This window comes from Aethalodelphis obliquidens, unplaced genomic scaffold (assembly GCF_003676395.1).
Source record: "Aethalodelphis obliquidens isolate GAN/ISIS:26980383/991018 unplaced genomic scaffold, ASM367639v1 scaffold40, whole genome shotgun sequence".
Lineage (NCBI taxonomy): Eukaryota > Metazoa > Chordata > Mammalia > Artiodactyla > Delphinidae > Aethalodelphis > Aethalodelphis obliquidens.
In genome coordinates, this window is record NW_020837984.1 from 16,087,676 (window position 1) to 16,110,759 (window position 23,084).

Sequence of the window (23,084 nt, forward strand, 5' to 3'; positions counted from 1 at the left end):
TTATTTGGGTTTTCTCTCCTTGCTTATTGATACTGAGCCACTCCTGCATTCTGGAATAATCCAGTCTGACCATGCAAAATCTACTGCTGCAATCTATTTGTTAGTATTTTATTTAGGACCTTTATATCTCTGTTCAGGAATAGGATTGATGTGTGTGTGTGTGTGTGTGTGTGTGTGTGTGTGTGTGTGTCCCCTGGTCAGGCTTCACAAAATGAAAGGGAGAAACTTCATTTTTTTTCTATACTGTGGAACAAAGAATGATCTATTCTTTGAGAGACTGATAGAACCTGCCTCCAAAGAAACCATCTTGGCCTGATGTCTTTTTTGGAGGTAGTTCTTTGAGATCTCTTCCACTTTCAGGAAGTGATCTCTTCATGTTTTCTATTACTTTTGAATTAATTTTGGCAATTTATATATATTTTTAGAAAGTTACCTACTTCATCTAGATTTTCCAGGGTTTTTCCATTGATTTGGGTGTAGCAAATCTCTTAATATTTTTATTCTCTCCATGATATCGTTTTTTTTTTTTTTTCCTGCGGTACACGGGCCTCTCACTGCTGTGGCCTCTCCCGTTGCGGAGCACAGGCTCCGGACGCGCAGGCTCAGTGGCCATGGCTCACGGGCCCAGCCGCTCCGCGGCATGTGGGATCTTCCCAGACTGGGGCACGAACCCGTGTCCCCTGCATCGGCAGGAGGACTCTCAACCACTGAGCCACCAGGGAAGCCCCATAATATCTTTTTATTTGATCTTTCTTATTCCTAATGGTGTACCTACTTTTTAACATTAGATTTGGTAAATAATCTAATGTTTATTTTTTTGGTCTTTTGAAAGTTTTCTCTGGCATTGAATTATCAGTTGTAATATTCTCCATAATTCTACTCATCATTTTCAAATTATCTTCCTACTTTTCTCTAACTTCTTGAGTTATCAGGTTATTTATTTTCATTCTTTTTGTATAAAAGCAAGAATATTTAAGACTAAATTTTCTTTTGAGTACAGACTTGGCTACCAAGTTTTAAGGCATAGCCCTCTTACTCTTGGTATTTTCTAAGGATCTATGATTTTAGTTTTGGTTTTTCCTTTGACTCAGAAGGGTTTTAAGAGTACATCTTTAAATTTCTAAAAGGTTGGAATTTTTGAGTTTCTCATTAGTTTCTAGTTTTATTATTGAGGTCAGAGAGTGTGACTGGTAATGGGTTTATTCCTTGGACTTTATTGACATTGGCTACGTGGCTTTTAATTTTTTCTAAGTGCTCCAATGGTGCTGGAAAAGAAGGTGTAAGTTCTGTTTTTAGATTACATGATGTTTGTGTATTTAAATGGCACTGTTAATCATATTACTCAGAATCTCTGTCTCCATATTCTTTTTTTAAAAAAATTTACTTGGTTTTTCAAGACTGAGGGAAATGTAATGACTTTCCCACAGCTATCGTGTTCCTGTCATTTCCTTGTACAAAACACACTGATTGTTGCCTTTTTATGCCTGACTCTGAGCCTGAGTCATAAACTCAGATCTTTAAGTATCTGAGCTGGGGAAGAAAAGAAAGACTTAAGAGGAATCAAACAGCTAACTTGAATTCCATTCTAACCATTCCTACTTCTGTGTACATATTTGCCTGTGTGTTAGCGTGTGTACTTTGGGGGGATATATGTGTGTTTCAGCATACACATCTCCTTGGGCATGATTGTGTAAATATGTTCTTTTGTGTGTCCGTGATTGGGTGAGTTTGATATGTGTGTCTGTGTATGTTTATTCATCCGTGACATCTTTTTCTTCAAACTGAACTTAAAACATCAGGGGCGGTGTCTGCCTTGCTGGCTGTTTTGAGAGTCATTACAACTCAGAAAGCTCTGCTACCCTGTATCTTAACCCATCTGAACCTCTTTTCCCCTTTTTGGCTGCAGAAGATCCTCCTGGTAAGTTGGTCAGACAGAGACTCTCTGTAGACTCAGCCTTACTCTGGCACCCACTTGGTGCTCTGTCTAGGCACCATATTCTGGCCACACACATGGTGTTAGGGCCGTACTTCCAGGATGGGTGGAGACTCTGAGAACCTCAGTCCACGCTGTCCCCGTTGTACCTGTTCAAGTTCCCTTTGTCTGCCTGCAGCATGTGCTAACCCTTAATAAGGTAGAACAGCATGTCCTAACCCTTAATAAGATGGAGCTTGATGGACTGGGCATTGGTCCAAAGGGAGCACCAGCATTTCCAGAAACTCATGATGGGGTTCAGTTCATTTTATGGAATCAGAGCAAGCTCCTGGGAGATCCCCTAGTTGACCGCCTCATACAGAGGAGGAAAGCGGGCCCCAGAATGGGCTCTCCCGACACCTTGTCCTGGGCCCTTCCCATGGAACTGGGTGAGCTTTACCGGCAGCACAGACCTAGTGCCTGGGCCTGCGTGGGTTTTGGGGGAGACCAGGCAGAGTGATAATCCCACCTTCAGAGAGCTTGCTGACTCCCTGAGTGACCAGACACCTGCACAGGACACAGCTGAAGGAGCATTCTAGACACAAGAGCCAAGAGGGCCTTGTCCAGGAATAAACGGCGGGGAGACCAGTGTGTACTCCAACAGGCCCATCCACCTTTGCCCACAGATATGAATAAGCGAAGGAAGGAAGGGGCAGAGAGTGTGTTGTCACAAACTTCCTTTCTCCTCACCTAATTTCCCCCATTGAGCATAGTGTCTTTTGAATAATAGGCACTTAGTATTCGTTGAATTTCAGGGACTCTGCCTTGATTTGACCTTGCAGGAGACTAAGTTCTGATTTTGGAAGCTTTTTTTTGGCTGTGGTCTGGCGGGGATCAGGATAGCCCTTTGGGGTCTGAGTTTTCCTGGGTCTACTGTATTTTATTAATAAATAACACTTTATTGACATTTCCCCCCAAAGAGTTATCCTATGTATCCTCTGATTTTAGCTTCAGTATGCCCCTGGAATGCAGGGGGACTGTGATGATCATGCCCATTTCACAGAAAGGAAAAGGGAGGCCCCAAGAGCTTAACAGAATCACACGGTGCAGGTAGGCAGGGCCAGGGCGAGAGCCTCTGCCTCTCAACACCAAGCAGGTGTGAAGACCTTTCTCCTGACTGCACAGTTGGCCCCTGGAGAGGCAGAGAGTTCCAGCTCTCTGCTCCCCCGAACTCACACCAGCAGGAGAGATTTGCAGTCCAGGCCAGCCCATCAGCCTTGCTTGGTGTTGGTCCAGAAGAAACTTGCTTGGCAAATTCTGTTTCTGAAACAGTCTCTTTTTTTCTACCCACTCAGGAGGAGGAGTTCATTGATTGGTGGAGCAAATTCTTTGCCTCGATAGGGGAGAGGGAAAAGTGCGGGTCCTACCTGGAGAAGGACTTCGACACTCTAAAGGTGAGCCCTCCTCACAATGTCCTCTTCAGTCTAGCAGTCCCTGGGCATGTGCACTGGGCAGCGGGAGATGCAACTGAAAGAGAATATATGTATACCTATATGTACATGCATATATATTTATGGGTGAAATGATACCTGCGATCTGTTTTAAAATGCTCAAGAAAAGTAAGGATGAATTATTTAGATGATGTGGGTCACCCTCTGATAGATGTTCATAATATTAAAGTTGATTGAAATTGCAAAATATTGAAAATTGTTAAAGCTTGGAGATGGGTACTTAGGGATTTGTTATACTATTCTGTCTCTCTTAAAGTTATTTCAACTTTTCTATTATAAAAATTTTCCATTAAAATAAAAAGGAAAGTCAATGTGAGAATGTACCTCTGATTCCCCCACCTCTGCAACTGGGATAGAAATTACCTAGCCCATATAAAAATATGGTAAACTCTGTTTCTGTGGAAAAAAACCCCAGAGCCCGAAAAACAACACAAAACCAGGGACGAGTCAGCCAAATTCTGGTATTTTGAGGAAATTCCACAAATACAGTTATACTTTTTAAAAGCAGACTACTTTTAAAAAAGATAACCAGAGGTGACTCAAAATTACTCCCTGAAGGAGTTACATAGTGTCGTGGAGAGGGTTACCAGGTAAAATTCAGGATGCTCAGTTACACTGGACTTCAGATATATAATGAATAATATTTTAGTATAAATTTGCTTTAAATATTGCACAGAACGTACTTATATAACAACTATTTGTTGTTTATCCGAAATTCAAATTTAACTGGGTGTCCTGTATTTTCACTTGCTAAACCTGGCAGCCCTACCTAGAGAGCAAGAGGGGGCGAAGGCTGTCAGACACGCAAGAAAAGCCCAAGGAGCTCCCTAACAGGGACTAGATGAAGGGGGCTTGAGGCTTATTGGAGTGGTGGGTGACCAGTATGGAAGGTGATCTCACAAGGTGGCCAGAGCTGCCTCTAGGTACGTTGGACAGCCCCATGTCATTGTACCTGGAGACCTGGAGGGGCAGAGATGAGGCCTCAGGCAGCAGCAGTCAGAAGGCTCAGGCCTCCCCAGGCAGCAAGTTCTTTGTTGACTTGGTAGGTGGGTGTGTGAGGCTGGGCAAAGAGACAGAACTATTTGCGTACCAGGAAGAAGGTCCGACACATTAAGTCTGGCATGTGGTACTGTGGCCTTGCCAAAAAATGAGAAAAGCCAAGTAAGAATGAGGACTCCTGCCAGGGTGGCCCATGGCCCTGGCACCCTTGCCACTCCCTCAGATGCCGGATGCTGAACTGGCACCCAGCCCACCAGCTTGACCTCTCTGAGATCTGTGACAGTTTCCAAGTGAAAATGGGCTGTCTAAAAACAAAATGCATTCAACCTGTTTCTGGGGGGAAAAGCAGATCTGGAAGAAATGCTGGTTCTTTAGGGATCAGTAACCACCACCACCAACATGGGTCTTTGAAAAATAGCTTGTAGTATTATGGAGAGAATGGAGTACACAATGGGTGGGGGGAAAAAAACCCATATTTTGGAAATTGCTATCATAGGGAAAAAAAGACAACTCATAGTCACAATAGTGAAAGATAGAAAACAAAGATACAGCAAGAAAGCATAGAAAAGCAGAAATCATAGAAAAACACAATAGAAAAAGAATATTAATTTTCCTAATAAATAAAACTGGGTTACAGTCTTTTACTAAGTGATAAGGACTCAGACTTCATCAAAAGTCAAAATTCATTATCATGTCTTTAAAGGACACATCTAAGACAATACAACTTAGAATGGCTAAACTAGTAAATATTTTGGCAAACAAAATAAAGGAAGTGCGAACAAAAGAGAAACAGATAGAAACTAAAATAAAAAGCAAAGGAAACAAAATGGAGTGTTTTGTATAAATAAAAGATATACATCTCAGCGCCAAAACTCTCAAACATTAATGTTTGGAACAATAAAGCTTAGAAATCCTTAAAGCAAAAATGGATAAGAATATATAAAGTACTACCTCACACAAATGGAGGCATGAAATTACAGAAATTAAAATTGCAGTGGTGATTTTAATGCACCTCTTTCCTAGACAGATGAAACAGGCAACCAATAAATAAGGAAATAAAAGATCTGAATAACAAGGTAAATATTTTCTAAGCTACATCAAGAGTAGCTTTAAAATAGAGAATAAAAATAATTTAAAAATGGAAAATGCATTTTTCCTAATGCTCAGAGAACACTTACAAAATTTGATCACATATTAGGTTAGTAATAGGTTACCAAAAGCAGAAATCATACAAGACAGATTTAAATGCAATAAAATGAGAAATTAATAACAAAAGTTTAAACAAAAAGACCAACCACTTGGAAATTTAAAAAGTATTTTATTGGGACTTCCAGTATGAACATGGCTGCATAAGTCAGCATTTTTCACTTTTTCTCTTTGGAAATCATTCAAACCCACAAACTTCATTTTCAGTAAAAGTTGGAAACAAATAAAACCCGCAGACTCCAAAATACATGTAAGGGCTGTCCAAAGGCAACTGAGATTGGGTAGAAGCCACTCGGCAGTAAATGAAGAGAAGATGCATGAAAATGATGAAAGGTCATAGTGGTAGCTGATCTCAGAAAACCCCATACTTCCTAATAAAAGAATGTTGATAATTATTTAAGACAGGCTATGGATTCATGCGGAGTTATTATCTATTCTCTTTACTTTTGTGTGTGCTTGAAAATTTTCATAACAGGTAAAAATATAATTCCCGAAATTGAAGTTTCACTGTAAAATATAAAAATATATCCTTTGTTCACAACAATGGACATGGGAACTTTGGAGACAGGTTCAGGCTGGTGACAAAAGCTTCTTAGACCTGATTTGGTTCAGAGAAAACAGAGAAGGGGGAGCTACACAAGAATCACACAGATGAACCATATTTGTAGGGAACAGCCTGCCTCTGTTATGGGAACAAAGGAAATAACTGGTCTAAGAAAATCTAACACATTTAGTGACAAGTAATAACAAAAAAAAATTAGCACAGTATTAATTTTAAAATACTATGAAAAAAAGAAGAGAAAATATATAACAAAACTTAACCAAAAGAAGAGGATATATACCCACCAGAAAAATTTCTCCAAGGAACAGATGAGATGAAAGATTTTGCTGTTAACTTTTTAGAAATAGGGTGGTCAGAATGCAAGCAGAAATAAAAGAACGAAGGGGTGGTGAGATGAGAAGATGTGAAATATGAGCTAGTAAGATTCAGGAAAGAAGGAGAAGAAAACATGAAATTGGAAGGAGCACAGGACAGAATGGCCACATTGGAAAACACAGAAAGGAGCATAGAGGACAGAATGAAATGGAAATAAAGAAAGAGTTATAAAAGAATAAAGAGAAAATGACAAACATAGTAGTCAGGGAAAGGAGATCCAACATTTGCATAATTGGAGTCCGCAAGGAGGACAACCAAAACAAGGAACTAAAACAAACAGCTGATAGTTTAATAAAACTTCACTGAAATGAAAGAATACTTGAGTACGCATATTAGAAGGTCTGCTGCGTGTCAGGAAAAATTGACCCAGATTGGTCAACCCAGGGACATATTCTAGTGTGGTTATTGGACATTAGAGATAAAAAATTCTCTGGGTAGACATACATTCTCCCCCCACAAAAATTTAAATAATTTAAAAAAGGAAAGAAATCAAAGTGACTTCACTTCCTCTACAACATTTAATGCCCAAAGATGATAGAGCACCATGTGTAAGATCATCAGGGAAAGAAAGGGTGACCCAAGGATTTGACATTCAGCCAAGCTGCCCTTCAAGCATAAAGGCTACAGACACACAGGTATTCACATTCAGGAGGCAGGTAGTATGGCTCCCAGGAGCCTGTCTTGAGGGACTCCCACGGGATGAATTGGAGCTCATCTAGGAGCCGTCTCAACTTGGACGTAACTGGGAAAACCATAACAAAAGGACTGGTTGTGAGCATATTTTACCTTAGGCCTAAGATGGAAACAAATGGGAGGGTTAGGGTAACTGGACAGAATGTAAATACCTTATATACTGAAAATGTAGAAATGATAAAACTGACAAAAGTTAGGTAAAGGAGGAAAGAGGATGGAATACAGAGTAAGGGCACTGATAGTCATATTACAGAATAAATAGAATTGACAGATATTATTTAAAATTGGCAAATCACGAAATGTGGAAACAACCTAAATGTCCATTGACTGATGAATGAATAAACAAAATATGGTAATTACATACAATGAAATATTATTCAGCCTTAAAAGGGAAGGAAATTCTGACCCATGCTACAACATGGGTGAATCTTTAAGACATATGTTAAGTGAAATAAGCTAGTTGCAAAAGGGCAAATACTGTATGATTCCACTCATGTGCAGTACTTAGAGTAATAAATTCATAGAGACAGAAAGTGGAATGATGGTTGCCAGGCGCTGGGGGCGGGGGGAGAAAGGGAGTTATTGTTTAGTGAGTTTGGGGTTTCAACTGGGGAGGATGAAAAAAATTCTGGAGATAAATGGTGGTGATGGGAGCATAAAAGTGTGACTGTACTTAATGTCATTGAACTGTACACTTAAAGTGGTTTAAAAGGTATGTTTATGCTATTAATATATATAATATATAAATAATAAAATCGACAAATCAAATAATAGGCATATAAGCAAATTATAAGCAAACAGCACGAACATAAACATTAAGATAGATAATATTGTCTAAAACTAGGTGATGGAGAGGGAGAGGGAGGAAGATAAAATTTGATTATTTTATCATTGCTATAGTGGGGAACCCATGAATACTGCCCCTAAAGACACAATAATATTAGAGCATAAACTCAGGTCATTTTAGCTCTCAGAAAAACTAAAACACACACACACACACACACACACACACACACACACACACACACAGACACACACACAGAAAACAGACCATGCAAAGATTTTTAGAAAAGCCCTATGAAACTAGGAAATATAATATAAACATATTACATGACTATGTAAATATAATACAAATGTAAAACCAGACCAAACATATCTGTCATATCAATACATGTCATATCAATCATTTATTAATCACAAAATTTAAATCAGATCTCAAAGCAAAATCTAACTCCAAAATAAAACGCTTCATAAAGGTTGAATATAAAAGATTGGGAAAATGTGTGCCAGGCAAATGCAGATGAAAAGAAAGCAGAAGTCACAATCTTAATATTAGATGAGAGCATACACAGGTCCCCCAAATTAGAAGAGACAAAGAATGGCACTTTAGAATGCTAAATGCTGCAATTCCTAGTTATGACGGTCATGAGAATATCTATGTGCTAAATAATACCTCAATATTTACAAAACAGAAATTACAAGAGATAGAAGAAGAAATAGAAATATACTGGTTTGTGGCAGAGATTTTAATTCACTTTTCTCAGTTCATGTCAGATCAAGGGGACAAAAGCATGAGAGGATATAGAAGACTAAAGTAATTACTAACCTGATTGAACCTGGTAGCTTGAAAATAGAGACACCCCTATGGCACATTTACAAAATTGGCATATATACACTACTATGTATAAAATAGATAACTAATGAGAACCTACTGTATAGCACAGGGAACTCTACTTAGTGCTCTGTGATGACCTAAGTGGGAAGGAAATCTAAAAAAGAGTGGATATATATATATGTATAGCTGATTCACTTTGCTGCACAGCAGAAACTAACACAATATTGTAAAGCAACTATACCCCAATAAAAATTAATTTAAAAAACCCCAAAACAAAAATCGACCATGTGATCGAGCATAAAGAAAATCTTAATAAAATTCAAAAAGTGACGAAACACTGACAATGTTTTCTGAATATAATGCCATAAAATTAGAAATTAATAACAAGCTCAAAAGCACAAGAAAACTTCTATCTGGAAAATTTTTAAAAAATCAACTCTCTTTTAACAATTCTTGGTGAAAGAGAAAATATAAGAGAAATTGCACAATATCTGGGAAGCAAGGATAAAACCCTACCTTTTAGAACTTACTGGTTACAGTTAAAGCAGTATTCAGAGGAAGTTTATAGCCTTAAAAACTTACGTTAAAACAAAAGAAAGAAAACTAATTACACATATAGCTTTTAGATCAAAAAGTAAAAATAAAACTATAATTATGGAATGCCAAGAAAAGAAAAATGAACACATTATACATGAAAACAAATGGGGCAATACTAAGGCAGTAGTAAGCAGAGGCAATTTCATAGCAATAAGTGTTTTCCTTATCAGAAAAGAGGGAACAAAGTAATTAAAATTTCAACTGAAGAAATTAGAAGAAAAAAATCCTTAAAATAGTAGAAGAAAATAATAGAAATAGAAGCAGAAATAAGAAAGTGAAAACGGTAGTATAGACACCTCGAAGAATTGGTCTTTTGACTGAAATGATGCAACTATATAAATATGGCAAGAAAATATTCAAAATGATACATACCAAATGTTAACCAAATAATTAGTTGTCATTTTTGGAAATCAGAATTTAAGGCAATAATAATATTTTCTTTATATCTACTTACATTTTCTAATTTTTAATAATGAACCTATATCACTCACGTAATTAATTATTTCTTAGAAGAGATAGAACTTGGGCTTCATGGAAGAGATAGAACTAGAGCTCGGCCTAATGAGAAAAAATGTTTAGCGAGATGAGAAAGGGACTTACCTGAAGTACAGTAGGCCCTCTGTGCCCGCGGGTTGCATATTTGCAGATTCAACACATGGAATCCGCAGATACGGAGGGCCGACTGTCTTGCCAGTCAGTTTCAGATTATAACCAATTTTAGCATGTATATTAAGTGGGTTAATATCACTATTAATTAAGTACATTTTATCATCTATAATAGAAGACTACTGCTTCATTTAGGTCTAAGCAATGCTCTAACAAGTAAAAGTCATTGTTTGAGAGGAGAGACAAATAAATTGAGTTGACAAATTTAAAGTGGTGCTCAAAAGACATCCTCAGCCCAGTATTTGATCCACTGCCATTTGGACATCCTGGACAGTAAGGATTTTGCTGACTTGTGAATCTTCTAGAGTTCTGTCTTAATCTTCAAATAAAAAGTCAGTTAACTTTTCATTTATTTGTTTGACTGTGATCTTATTCTCAAAAAATGCACCACCCATGTATCTGATGACTCTTGGGTACCTAGAATATTGGATTAATCAGAAAACCCTGTTTTCCAACACTGCTGAACAAATGTCTTCCCCTCTTACTCCCTTCTCTGGTTCCCCCCCACTGCCCCCGTTTCTCTCTCTCATCTCCATGATTTGCATCCTTTTTATCTCTGCCTTTGTTCTCTTCTTCTCTGCCTCTCTTCCTTCTTGGCCCCCTCTCTTACCTCCACCTCTCCCACCTGCCTTCCTCTTGACCTTTGTTCTCTAATTTGCTTATGGCTTTTCCCCCTCATTTTCTTCTCTGTCCTTTCTCTCCTTTCCTTTACTTGAACACTGTCATGTTTCCTCTTTCCTTGCTGTCCCTCTTCTTTCCCTCTTTCCTTTGTCCCCCTCTTTTGTCCCCCCATGTGGCAGGTCTATGACACACCACTGGAGAATGTGAAGGACTTTGAGGGCCTGTCTGACTTTTGTAACACCTTTAAGCTCTACCGGGGCAAGACTCAGGAGGAGATGGAAGACCCATCTGTCATTGGGGAGTTTAAGGTAAGTCCTTGAGGACACATCTCGAACCCAGGGAGGCCCAAGACTGGAGTGGCAGCAATGAGTGATGGGGGTGGGGGCAGAAGTACTGTAGTAACATCAGTAATGACCCCAGTGCTGCAGTTGGTGACCATGTGGGTGATGGAGATGATGGCGGTGACGGTGATGCTGCTGTTGCAGAATGTGATGGGGATGATGGGATGGCATTGGGCTTAGTGATTGCAGTGGTGATGAGAGTAAGGGACATAGTGGTGATTGTATTGGTGACACTGAGGATGAAAATTAAAGTTGACCCTTCCTTCTGTTCAGGGCCTCTTCAAAATTTATCCCCTCCCAGAAGACCCGGCCATCCCCTATCCCCCAAGACAGTTCCACCAGCTGGCTTCCCAGGGGCCCCAGGAATGCCTGGTCCGCATCTACATTATCCGAGCGTTTGGCCTGCAGCCCAAGGACCCCAATGGGAAGGTAACATTCCTAGAGCTCTCACCTCCCCTGGAATAAATGGTAGGCTGGGGTACAAAGAGGCTGCAGAATTTGGATACGCTCTTTGCCCCAGGGAGTTCACAGTAAGTGGGGACACCAGACAAAGATGTACAAACCTGAGGTGGGACTGCATTGGAGTTCTATCAAGGCCAAGTGTTCCAGGTCAGAAAAGGCCAAAGTCAATACAAGACTTTGGAATAATGGGGAAGACTTCCTGGAAGGAATAGGATTCTTAAGCATTGATGGAGTTTTGATAGGCTGGGAGGGAGAAGAAAACCATATTTTAGGAGGAGTCAGAAACCTTGGCAAAGGTTTGAGAGCAGACTCAGTGTAGGTTTAGCACAAGGATAAGGCATAAGGACAAGGGACATTGATGGTGTAGACTGGGGCAGGACTTTGTGGGACTTTCAAGGGTGGGGTGGGGAGGGAAGAAGGAGGGGTAGAGCATGATGGGTAACTGTGCTGGCCTGGCCATGGCGGAGCCTGAGGCAAAAGGAAAAATCAGCAGTCCTGATCCTGTCTTTATTTAAAACTTTGATATTTTCTTCATCATGGACTGTTGGTGCTGGTTTTAATTTTTAAAATATCACATTAAAATGTTGTTTATTTTGATGACTAAGCTTTTTTGTCTTTCCCTTAAATTTTGTGCCTGAGGCGAGTACCTCACTGACCTACTCTAGTCCTGACCCTGAGCGAAGGAGGGGAGCTTGAGGGAGGGCGGGAGTCTGGAGCTACCCGGAGATGGGGGGAGGAACAGAGTAAAGTTGGGAAGAGAGAGTAAGAGGAAGTGGCGAGGCAGGAGTGGGGGACAGTGGGGTTCAGAGGTACGAGGCTAGGGTCTTCTCTTGTCTCCTTAGACAGGTGCAGGCCTAGCCTGTGTCCTAGGTTGTGGGTAGGGGCCTGGTGTCCAATCCCTGCTGCCCTGCTTTTCAAGGTGAGAAAAGCTGCCCATGCCCTGCTGGGAGATCACAGGGAGAGATGGAACAGTCCCCGCCCAGGCACCACCGATGGCCTCCAAGACGTGGCTGTGGTCAAGTTTATATACTTCAAGCCTTCCTGGTGCCGAGACCCTGGCTGCTCCAGAGACTAGTTGAGGGAATGCTGCTGCTTGTGGGAGGCTGCGCTGGGCTGAAAAAGTCTGGCCCTCTCCACCTGCTGAAGCAGAGGTCACAGACAGGACCCCAGCTTGGCCCAGTCACATATGTCACACAAGCTGGCATGTTTCTGAGGATATGGGCCTGGCCCCCACCCGCCCTCTCCCAGTGGGGCAGTGGATTGGGAGTATGGGGGACTTAGGCGCCCAGTTTCCACTGCCAGAGCCGAGGCTAGAAGCCCACATCGGGGGTGGTGTGCTGGGTGGGGCTGCTGGCCTGGCGGGAGGCAGCTTCTTGATGGTAGGCCCCCTTGCCCCTTTGAGGGGCAGAGCAATGAAGGAGCCTCAGAAGCGTGTTGGGAAGGTTATGTCGCTGAAGTGTTTCCTTCTCCTCCTCCAGTGTGATCCTTACATCAGGATCTCCATAGGGAAGAAGTCGGTGAGTGACCAGGACAGCTACATCCCCTGTACTCTGGAGCCTGTGTTTGGAAAGTAAGTTGGGGTGGCTTGGGTCTTGGGGTGGAGGTGCCAGTCTGGATCACCCACAGCCCAGCGGGAGAGATGTGGCTGCCACTGGGAAGTCCCCATCTCCTGGAGCAAAGCTGTGTTCCCTAAATCTTGCATGTCTGTAAGGGTGTAACCTCAGCTAGCGCTTCCTTAAGCGCTAAAGGCTTGAGTCCTTGCAGAAGCTCCTAGTTAAACAATTACCTTGAAGATCAGAAATCTAAATGGAAACCCAGAGCATGCATTTGCTAATTCTTCTTTTTTTTAGATCAACTTTTACTTTGGAATAATTTTAGATTTACAGAAAAGTTACAAAGATACTATAGTTTTCATATACCCATCACTCAATTTCCTCCGCCATTAACATTCCTACCTAACCATGGTACATGTATCAAAATTAAGAAATTGATATTGGCGCATTACTATTAACTAAACTCTAGACTCTTTTAGGATTTTGCCGATTTTTCCATTAATGCCCCTTTACTGTTTCAGGATCCAATCCAGGATTCCTATTACATTTAGTAGTTATTCTCTTTTACTGTTGCACGTTCATCTGTGGCAGATAGCGGAAGGGTGTGGACTCAAGAGGGTAAAATGCTTCCTAAAATCTAAGAACGAGGGAAGGAGGAAGCAGTGCCCATTGCATGGGAGTAGTTCCCAGGCTTCCTGACTTGCTTGCTGTTTGGATGCGAGCGTATTTAGGGCAGAGAAAGGAGAATCTTGAGGGAGGTTGGCAGTTATTTCTCTAGCACCTGTAGGAGAAGGCATGTACCGATATTGTCAAGCGACACACTGGATTCATGAACCGGTGTCTCTTGAGTTAGTTGTAGTCATCTGGCCCTGCAGAGAGACCCAATCAGCCAGGGGAAATGCCATTTTTGAAGGGGAAACAGTCCTGGCCAATGATGAGCCACTGCCAGGCTGGAACTGGAGGGAAGGGCTGCGGGGAGGATGGTGGGTGGAAGAGAAGAACCCTGTTTGGTGAGCCCCAGTGGCCAGCATGGGGCCCCATGCTGACAGGACCGTGCAGGGCCCAGGGCAGGGGAGGGGACCTAGTGTAGAAACACGCCTCCCCCTCTCTGTTTCACCATCCCCCTCGGATCACGGCCGCCTGCTCTGCTTGGGGGATCAAGCCTCTCTGAGTCCACAGCAGAAGCTCTTTGTTTCTATCACCCACGTGTTGACCAGCAGAATTCATGGGACATAATCAGACACAACTCTGATTTTGTCTGCCAGTTTCCTGTAGACATTTATTCTGTGCGGGTGACCTTCCTCACTCCCTGAGTGGAAACTGGCAGGCAGGCCACCTTCCGCTCAGCTTTAGACAGTCCACTTTGCCGTCAGCCCACCGTCTCAAGTTGATAACCAGAATGCGCATTCGTGTGTCATCAGGAGCACGCCTGATGGCTGGAGGGCAGTCGCTCCCTCTCGCAGCTGCATCCACCTTGGGCACAGCGTGTGCGCCTTGGGGGTGTGTGCGGAGGGGAGGAGGGTCTTTGCCCAGTGTCCCCCCCGCCCCTTCCTGCCGTCCTTCGCCATACTTGCAGGTCTAGGACTGGGGAGCCTGTGTGAGAGGAGGGGCCCATCTCAAGTGCTGACTTCGCCCCATCCGGCACCCTTGGGGTGGCAGATGTTTGCTTTCCTGTGGGCTTTTCAGACACCCCCTGAGCCCTCCTAACATAGCTCCTGGGATGTGGCAGGTGCCGTGTCCCTGTAGCGGGTGTCCCCCTCCCATACCCCCCAACCCGTTCTCAGATGGGCCGCCCCACAGTCTCTCGCTGTTGGAGTCCCAGATCCCGTGGGACAGGCTTCAGAGCAGCAGCCCCCCCTCCGCAGGCAGCGCTGCAGTTCCGTGCCCAGCCAGGACGGGAGCTCAGCTCCTCCCAAACGTACCCACACCTCCTCTCTGCTACAAGCTGCTTGTGCTTCCTCCACCACAGCTCGGGTGCCAGGCTTGTGTGTCCCTCCTGCAGGGAACTCATTTCAGGGGAGAAGGGACAGCACTTCTACACTTGACCTCCGTGGGAGGTGACGGGGGGTCTCAGAGCACGGCAGGAGCTCTCTTCAAAGAAACCTCCACACCGATCCTCTCTTAATCCCACTCCAGAAGGAGTGGTGAGGCCCCAGGAGTCCGGAAAGTGGATCCCAGGCCACGCCCTTGGTAAATTTCTGGACCTCTGGCACCTGGCTCTGGAGTTTCACATCTCTTGTCTCCAGGTGTCCTGGTTGAAACTTCATTTTTAACCTTGTGCTCCATTTCATTCGTCCATTCTGTGGTCCATCAGGCAGGCATCTGCTATATGCCCAGCTCAGATTATTTGGGAATACCGCACACACACACACACACACTCAGACAAGCCCAGCACTGGGAGTGCTGTGGGTGGTGTGCTGTAAGAGCTATAGGAGGCTCGAGGAGGGTGGACTGCAGGCCAGTCCTGGGAGAGGAGGAGGAGACACCAGGGGTGGCTTTCTAGCTCTTGCTCCAGCCTTGCCACCCACTTGAGTTTGTGCTGTGTCCGGTGACCTCTGGGAGCTGGCGTCGTCATGACAACTGCCTACCCCCACAATAGGATGTTCGAGCTGACCTGCACTCTGCCTCTGGAGAAGGACCTGAAGGTTACCCTCTATGACTACGACCTCCTCTCCAAGGACGAAAAGATCGGGGAGACGGTTATCGACCTGGAGAACAGGCTGCTGTCCAAGTTTGGGGCTCGCTGCGGACTCCCCCAGACCTACTGCATGTAGGTGCAGGGCACTGGCTGCTTCCCTGACTGTGGGCCGAGCCCTGACTGTGTGCCAACCTGGGCCTAGCACAGCACAGACACTGTCTCTCTCAGTCAGCCCAGGTCTTATCCCCACTCCATAGATATGGAAACTGAGACCTGGACTTGTAAGTGGTGGGATTAGCATTTGAACGTGCTTATCTGAAGCTAAGAACCCAGCTCTTCCTCACGTCTATAATCAAGTTCTCCTTAAGTCACGGTAGAGGGCCTGGAGAGGGGAAGGAGAAGGGAGACAGACAATGGGACACACAGCCCCACTGGGCCCCAAGGTGAACTCACCTGTGGCCAGCCCCTCCCACTTCCTGCCAACTTGGGTCTTGTCTGGGTCTGATTCTTTAAAGCTGGAAATTGGTAGCATTTCAGTTCCAACTCCATGTGTACGTAAAGAAGTCCTTTTGTCTCTGGGCCTCAGTTTCTCTGTGTGTGAAGTGGGCTCCCCGGTCACGATGAACAATCACACAGGGTGCCCACAGGCAAAGTGAAGGGTGGGTGATGCCGTGCGTGTGGGTACATAGGTCACTGCACACACCTCTGCCCCCATTCGTGTCCTGGAGCGTCTCATCTTTGTCTTGTGTTTGGGCCTCAGCTCTGGACCCAACCAGTGGCGGGATCAGCTCCATCCCTCTCAGCTCCTCCACCTGTTCTGCCAGCAGCGCAGAGTCAAGGCCCCCGTGTACCGGACAGACCGTGTAGTGTTTCAGGATAAAGAATACACCATCGAAGAAATAGGTGAGTTCTCCCTCTCCCGCCCTCTCTCTTGTGGGTCCTCTCCTGCTGGATGTAACCACTGGACACAACCCACACCAGCACGGTGTGGTCTTGAGTCTCTCCAGGGCAGCACAGATGGACTAAACTTGCACTTGGTATTCTTGGGACCAGTACTTACCTGGGACACCATTGTGAAAATTAGAGGTCAAGGTGGGGCCACGGTCAGGGTGGCTCAGGGTCAGAGCTCAGTCTAAGACCAGGTTGGGGCCTGTCTGAGGCAAGATGAGGGGTGAGTCTGAAGCCAGGATCAGGGTCATGGTTAGGATCAGTCTGCTTCTGGCTTTGTGTGGGCAGACTGGTCAGCGTTTGGGTAGAGCCCACCGCTGAGAAAGTTTTCTACTTAATCATACTAGTCTGCCAGCTTCACCTTGACGGTACCTTCTGAGCCCCCAGTCACAACTCCTTCACCTGATACATCCAAAGGGTGGCAGGAAGCCCTGTAGCCCCCGTCTTGCCTAATGCTCTGGGTCTGTCTCATGCTCCTGCCGAGGGTCCTGCCATGTGCTCCCCGTGTGTCTGAGATGCTCATAGGCCTGCACGGCCCACCCAGAGCAGCTCAGACTCCCCAGGGGTGTTTACAGACCCAGCTGGCCCCTCGCCTCCTGCTGGTTTCGGAGATGTTTGATGTCAGAGCTGGTGCTGAGGTTGTAAAAGGGGAGGGAGGCTTTGGCTCCCTCACCCCAAATCCCCCTCCTCCTTCTTCGTCTCTCTGATTCTCCGACGTCGTCGTGGCTGAGCCAGGCTCCTTTCCATTAGGCCCTAACCCCTCCCCCAGTCTCTTTTCCTGTAGAACATGCATCTGTTTTAGGGGTGGTCTCATTTCTTTCTGCTAGTCTGTGAGCAGCTTAAGCACAGGAACCAGGGCTCATGGTCATAAATTCATAGGAAAAGAAAGCCAGAAAGCTAGAGTTGGTGAGGCCTGACGTCTCCCTGTTTTTGCAGATGAGGCCGTTCAGACCACGAGTGGTTAACAACCTGCCCAAAGTCACGCAGCTGGTTAGAGGCAGAATCAGGTTCCTGGCCCGGTGGTCCTTCTGCAATGCCGTGCTGCTTCCTTAGTGGTACCTAGTAAAGTGGGCAGGGCAGGTTTAATGGATGAACGTGTGTATGTGTGTGTACGTTAGAATCTGTGCTGGTGAACATGGGCACAACTGTGTGCACAGACCTGTGTGTGTACGTGTGTATAGACACATGTGGACCCTCCTACCACCAGTCAAGGTCTCTGTCAAGGGGGCTCCAAGTTCATGTTGCTGGCTGGTTGGCCGGGCTTGTCAGGGTCAGGACCACCGCCGTGTCCTCACCCCATCCACAGTACCAGTCCCTGACCCAACCCCTGGCAGGTAGGGCTGTACCTGGGAAGCACGCAGGGGAGGGGAGGGGTATTCGCATCCAGTCATGCGCCTTTCCTAATGAGTGTGTGATCTCAGCTGCCCTGCTCCCCAGCTGTGTGGCTGCCCGGGGCTTCATGTCTGTCATCTGTGAAATGGGGCTAATAATAGCACTTACCTTTTAGGGTTACTTTGAGGATCAAGCCCTGTCGATATTTATGAAGAGCAGTGCCTGGCTCCTGCTTTATAAGTGTTATCTGTTACTGCTATTATTTTAGCTACTGCTACTAATCAAAGAGATTGCATGAAACAGAGAATACTACTGAGAGCACTTAGATGCCCAATCTGGGAGAAGAGCTCGTGGAGCCTCAGAGTTGAGAGCAATCTGGAAGGGCTTCCTGGAAGGAGTGGGCTTTGGAGGGTGGGGAGAGTTTGTATTGGGTGGGAAAAAGGAAGGAGAACTTACAGAAGAGGCTTGGTAGAGTTGGTGGCAATGGGGAATCTGGATTTTAAGCCGAGAGCCTGTGGACAACGAGGTTTCCCTTACAGAGAATGAGACGTGAGGGCCAGAAGAACTGTGTCTGGGCTAGGGGTGAGGCTGCAGGGTTAACAGCTTCCCGAGGCCCTCAGGCCCCCCTACCATCTCCTGCTCACTCTGTCCTGGCAATTTTTTTGTCTTCTCTCTGGGGCAGAGGCTGGCAGGGTCCCGAACCCACACCTGGGCCCAGTGGAGGAGCGTCTGGCCTTGCATGTCCTCCGGCAGCAGGGCCTGGTCCCTGAGCACGTGGAGTCCCGACCCCTCTATAGTCCCCTGCAGCCGGACATCGAGCAGGTAGGACCTCCACCCTCGGGCCCCAGAGCCCCTGACCCTCAGCTACCCCTCCCCAAGGACAGCTTGGATATCCCAGAAGCACCAGTGGAGACCTCAGGATTTGGCTAATCCCTCGTTGTGGAGTTTCTCCACAGCCTGAATGGTTACCATTGTTGGCCTACGAGGAGACCTCTTGAGCCTGGCCTCCCCTGGCTGCCTGCAGGCCTCAGGGCCTGGGGAATGAGGCTTCTCCTCCATCCCTGTGTAGGCTGGACCTCTGGCTGCCCACAGGTCATTCTGAAGCCTCGCTCTTTCAGCCTGGCCACAGGGAGTCCTCCCCTGCCATCAGTCAGTGACATTGCAGATGGCCAACCCTGTGCTGGGCAGTGGAGAGTTCAGACAGGGCGAGCCTATGACAGAGAGGCAGAGCAGCCATCAGGAGGGCCAGGGGGATCCTCCCAGGCAGAGGGAGGGAGGGCAGAGGGACAGCAGGCCCAGGGGTGACATGGGGAGGCTTCCTGGAGGGGTTTGGATGAGGGGGAGGAGAGAAAATGTTCCAGGCAGAGATGGCCCGAGGCAGCCTTTGTGGCACTAAGGTGGCTTTGTGGACATGCAGAGAACATCCTCTCTGCTCTTTGGAGCTGAGCTCTCGTCCCCGTGGTGGCGTGGCCACCAGCTCCCCAGAGTGGCACTGCAGGTGTTGAAATGTCAGCTCTTTCACGCTCATGTGAACCAGAAGTTAGGTCAATCCCTGCTCCTTCTTCTGCAAGATGGGGACAGAGATAACAGCCGGCTCGCAGAGAAAGAGGGAGCTAAGTGGTGGCAGGTAGAGTGGTTTCCTGTCGTGGAAACCCTCTGAGCCCCCATCACTAAACCATGCTCTCTGAGCCTCCACAACTGTGTACACCATCCCCAAGGCCGACTGCCCCCTGCCCTCTTCCGCCTGGCACAGTGAGACTCAGCAAACATTGCTGTCTCCAGAGAGCTGCCCTGACCCCTGATCCCCAGGTGCTACCCCAGTCCTCGGCCTGTGGGGCAGTGGGCTTACCCCTGTGGTTGGCCCTATGGTCCCCTTGAGGGCATCTCTCCTACAGTGTGCTGAGCCTCTCCATGCAGGGCCTGGGGTTTCCCTGTCCTGTGCTCCAAGTATCCAGTGCAGAGCGGGTGGTCAGGAGATGTTGGTTGAATGAAGAGGGTGGCGAGAGAGCAGGGTCATGTCTCCCTCCCCAGGGGAAGCTGCAGATGTGGATCGACCTGTTTCCAAAGGCCCTGGGGCGGCCGGGACCTCCTTTCAACATCACCCCACGGAGAGCCAAAAGGTGACTTACCCCAGCCCAGGCTCAGAGCTGAGCAGGGTGGTGGACTGGTTGCTGCAGGTGGGAGCAGGCGGTGGCTCTCGGGCCAGGCTTTGGGCCACTCAGGCCTCACTCTTGTGCGGGCCTGGCCAAATGTCCAGCCGGGCAAGCAGCAGAGTCTTGGGTGAGCTGACTTCTCGGCTTCTCGGACAAGGACTGCCCACCCTTTGGTGGGAAATCCACGTGGATTTGAGTCATCCTTCTCTGCAGGTTTTTCCTGCGTTGTATTATTTGGAACACCAAGGATGTGATCCTGGATGACCTCAGCATCACCGGGGAGAAGATGAGCGACATTTATGTGAAAGGGTAGGAAGTCACCCTCCTTCCCACCCGTCCCGACTCCACGGTGTCGCCTCTGCTCCCTCGGGGGTGGTGGTTGGTTGGGAAAGGGGGAACTCTGGGGTAGGGAAGGGGGAGAACAAGAAAGGAAGGATGGCCTTATGGGAGTGGTCTCTGCCTCTGGGGAGTCAACCCCCACCAGATTTCTTCTTCCACGTTAATCTTTGCATTGAACTTACAAGGCTTGAGGATATCCCTCAAGAGAGAAGTGAGAAGATTTTGAAATTTGTGACACATTTGGTACATCAAGTTATTTTTCCTTTATCGCTTACCGAGTTCAATGACCTTCTTAGTTCCTTGTTTGCTTACGTCGAGGCTGCGCATTGCGGTGGAGACCTTAGTTAGCCGTGTTCTCTAAAATGTGTGTGTCTAGTTGGATGGTCGGCTTTGAAGAGCACAAGCAGAAGACAGACGTGCATTACCGGTCCCTGGGAGGCGAAGGCAACTTTAACTGGAGGTTCATCTTCCCTTTTGACTACCTGCCAGCTGAGCAAGTCTGCACTGTCTCCAAGAAGGTGGGTGCCATTCCTGTCCCCAGGGGTGCTCGTCCCAGGGCTGTCGAACAGCAGCCTGATCTCTGTCAGCCGTGTCACTGTCATACCCCTGCCGCTGCCCCGCCATTGCTGGAGCCACCTCGGCTACCGCTGCGTAACAGCCACCACCACTGTCCCATCACTGCCAGCGTCACCACCACCACCACGTCCACCACGCCCACTCCTCCTACCTCTGCCATCATCGCCATCGTTAGCATTGCTGCCATCCCACAATCTCCCCCACGCCAGCGCTACAACCACTGTATGTAGCTAAGTCCAAATCCTAACAAACCAAGCCGCAGGGAGGGCCGTGGGCTCGGAGTGGGGAGAACATTGGTAGGGAAACCCAGCACGGTCATCAGAGAGCGGTGGGGCAGAACCCCTAGGGAGAGCGGCCCCAGAGGGCTGTCTGGCCTTCGGTTTGGGCTGTCTGGCCACCCGCTAGGATCGGGTGTTGCTTAGCCAAGTCCCTGCTGCTTCCCCCTTTCTCCCATTTCTGTGCCTGGGGCCTGTGGCCACTGTCCAGGCTAGTATCTCTCAGACCTGGGGAGGCCCGGTGCCTCAGCGTGGGAAGGGGCAGCTCCAGAGACCTCAGCTCTTTGTGGGTTAGCATCTTCTAGTTGAGGCCTCCTCTGGGCCGTGAACTCTCTCCTCCAGAAATAGGCGGGTCCCAAGGCGGGTGGTGGCCCCGAGAGCACGCCCCAGAGCACAGTGAGGAGGGTGCCGTGGGCAGGCAGCTTCCGGAGGCGGAGGGCCCCTCTGTCGGAGCTTCTAACTACTGCGTCCCGCCTAGAATCAGTTCCGCCTGCACAAGCTCTCCTGTTCCACAGGGTGAATACCTCTCTGGAGTTTGGGTCCTGCTGGTCCTGTTTCCTTCCAGAGGTGGCGCAGGGCTCCAAGGCAAAGCTTCTGCGGCTCCTCTTTCTGTCCTGAACGGTTGTGTGGGTTAAAGAAGGGAAATGTGTAATGGACCTCGGCTGCCTAGGTCCTCTTCATTGCATCCTTCCCCCATGACCCCTTCCTAACCCAACAGACAGAATCATCTGCACTTCAGAGAAACCAGAATGTTCCGCTGAACATTCTGAAACCATCAAACAAAAGAAAATATGGGTTAAATAAGGTTAAATGAGTTCTTTCACCCAGGGATGCCTACCAGAAAGCAGAGTTTAGCAGCAGCCCTGGATGCTGTGCCGTCAAGGAAAGCCTGGCCTATTTGTAGGTTTAATCCTGTTTGCCTTTGTTCAGCATGTTTGTCCATCAAAAGATGTTTCCGTAACAAACCAAATGCTGCATTTGCTGGGGAGAGCTCCAAGTCAAACAAACAGTGCCTGTCCTTGCTGTGGACGGAGGGAATGGGGAAGGGCGGCCAGGCCCTCCTTCAGGCCACCTCCCGTGCTCATCAAGCCCTACACGGGGTGAGGCGTGGCTGGGGAACCGAGGCTGAGAGATGCCGATCGGCCCAACACGGGAGGCGGGACCATCTCTCTGTTGTGACAGGTGGAGATGGGTGCAAGGAGTCGCAGGGAGCAGAGTCTTCTGTTCTTGCTACAAAGTAGGAAGAGAGAGAATCTCCTGGCACTGTGGCAGGTGATTTGAGACAAACGACAAAGGCGGGAAGCAGCCATTATTGAGTGAAGGAGACAAAGGGGGAGAGAAAGGCAGAGGGAGAGGGAGCTAACTGGTGGTACCCGGCAGTTCTGAGGGCCCAATGGGATTGCTGATGAAGAATTTGAGGGGGCTCCATTTTGGCGACAGTGGGGTTTCATCTCTGCCCTTTAGACACCAGCAAGGAAGCAGAGAGTTGAACTGACCCACAGTGGAGTTCCAGAGGAAGAGAGGGGCTGAGGGAACCGACCCATTGGCCCGATGGCCCGCAGGACTGGGCTGGCCTTGGGAGAAAGAGAAGGCTATGGGGGATGCTGAACCGGGAGGAGTCAAGGAGGCTGGGAGTGGCCTGGAGTGGTGAGGGCTGAGGGAACGGGACTTCCCCCCGCTTGGTGCCAGGCTCCGGAGAGGGTGGCTGGA

At 47.2% G+C, this 23,084-nt stretch overlaps 1 protein-coding gene across 26 annotated transcripts in view; it reads left to right on the plus strand.

Moving 5' to 3' along the window:
- DYSF (dysferlin) overlaps window positions 1–23,084 on the plus strand; it is a 223,145-nt gene that overhangs the window by 180,662 nt on the left and 19,399 nt on the right. For all 26 annotated transcript variants that reach the window (XM_027131963.1, XM_027131965.1, XM_027131977.1 and 23 more), the window contains 10 exons: window positions 3,268–3,366; window positions 10,937–11,065; window positions 11,372–11,527; window positions 13,039–13,130; window positions 15,713–15,883; window positions 16,512–16,654; window positions 18,714–18,853; window positions 20,063–20,151; window positions 20,398–20,493; window positions 20,900–21,041. In XM_027131963.1, coding sequence (XP_026987764.1) covers window positions 3,268–3,366; window positions 10,937–11,065; window positions 11,372–11,527; window positions 13,039–13,130; window positions 15,713–15,883; window positions 16,512–16,654; window positions 18,714–18,853; window positions 20,063–20,151; window positions 20,398–20,493; window positions 20,900–21,041 — 1,257 coding nt within the window. The remainder of the gene's footprint in view (window positions 1–3,267; window positions 3,367–10,936; window positions 11,066–11,371; window positions 11,528–13,038; window positions 13,131–15,712; window positions 15,884–16,511; window positions 16,655–18,713; window positions 18,854–20,062; window positions 20,152–20,397; window positions 20,494–20,899; window positions 21,042–23,084) is intronic.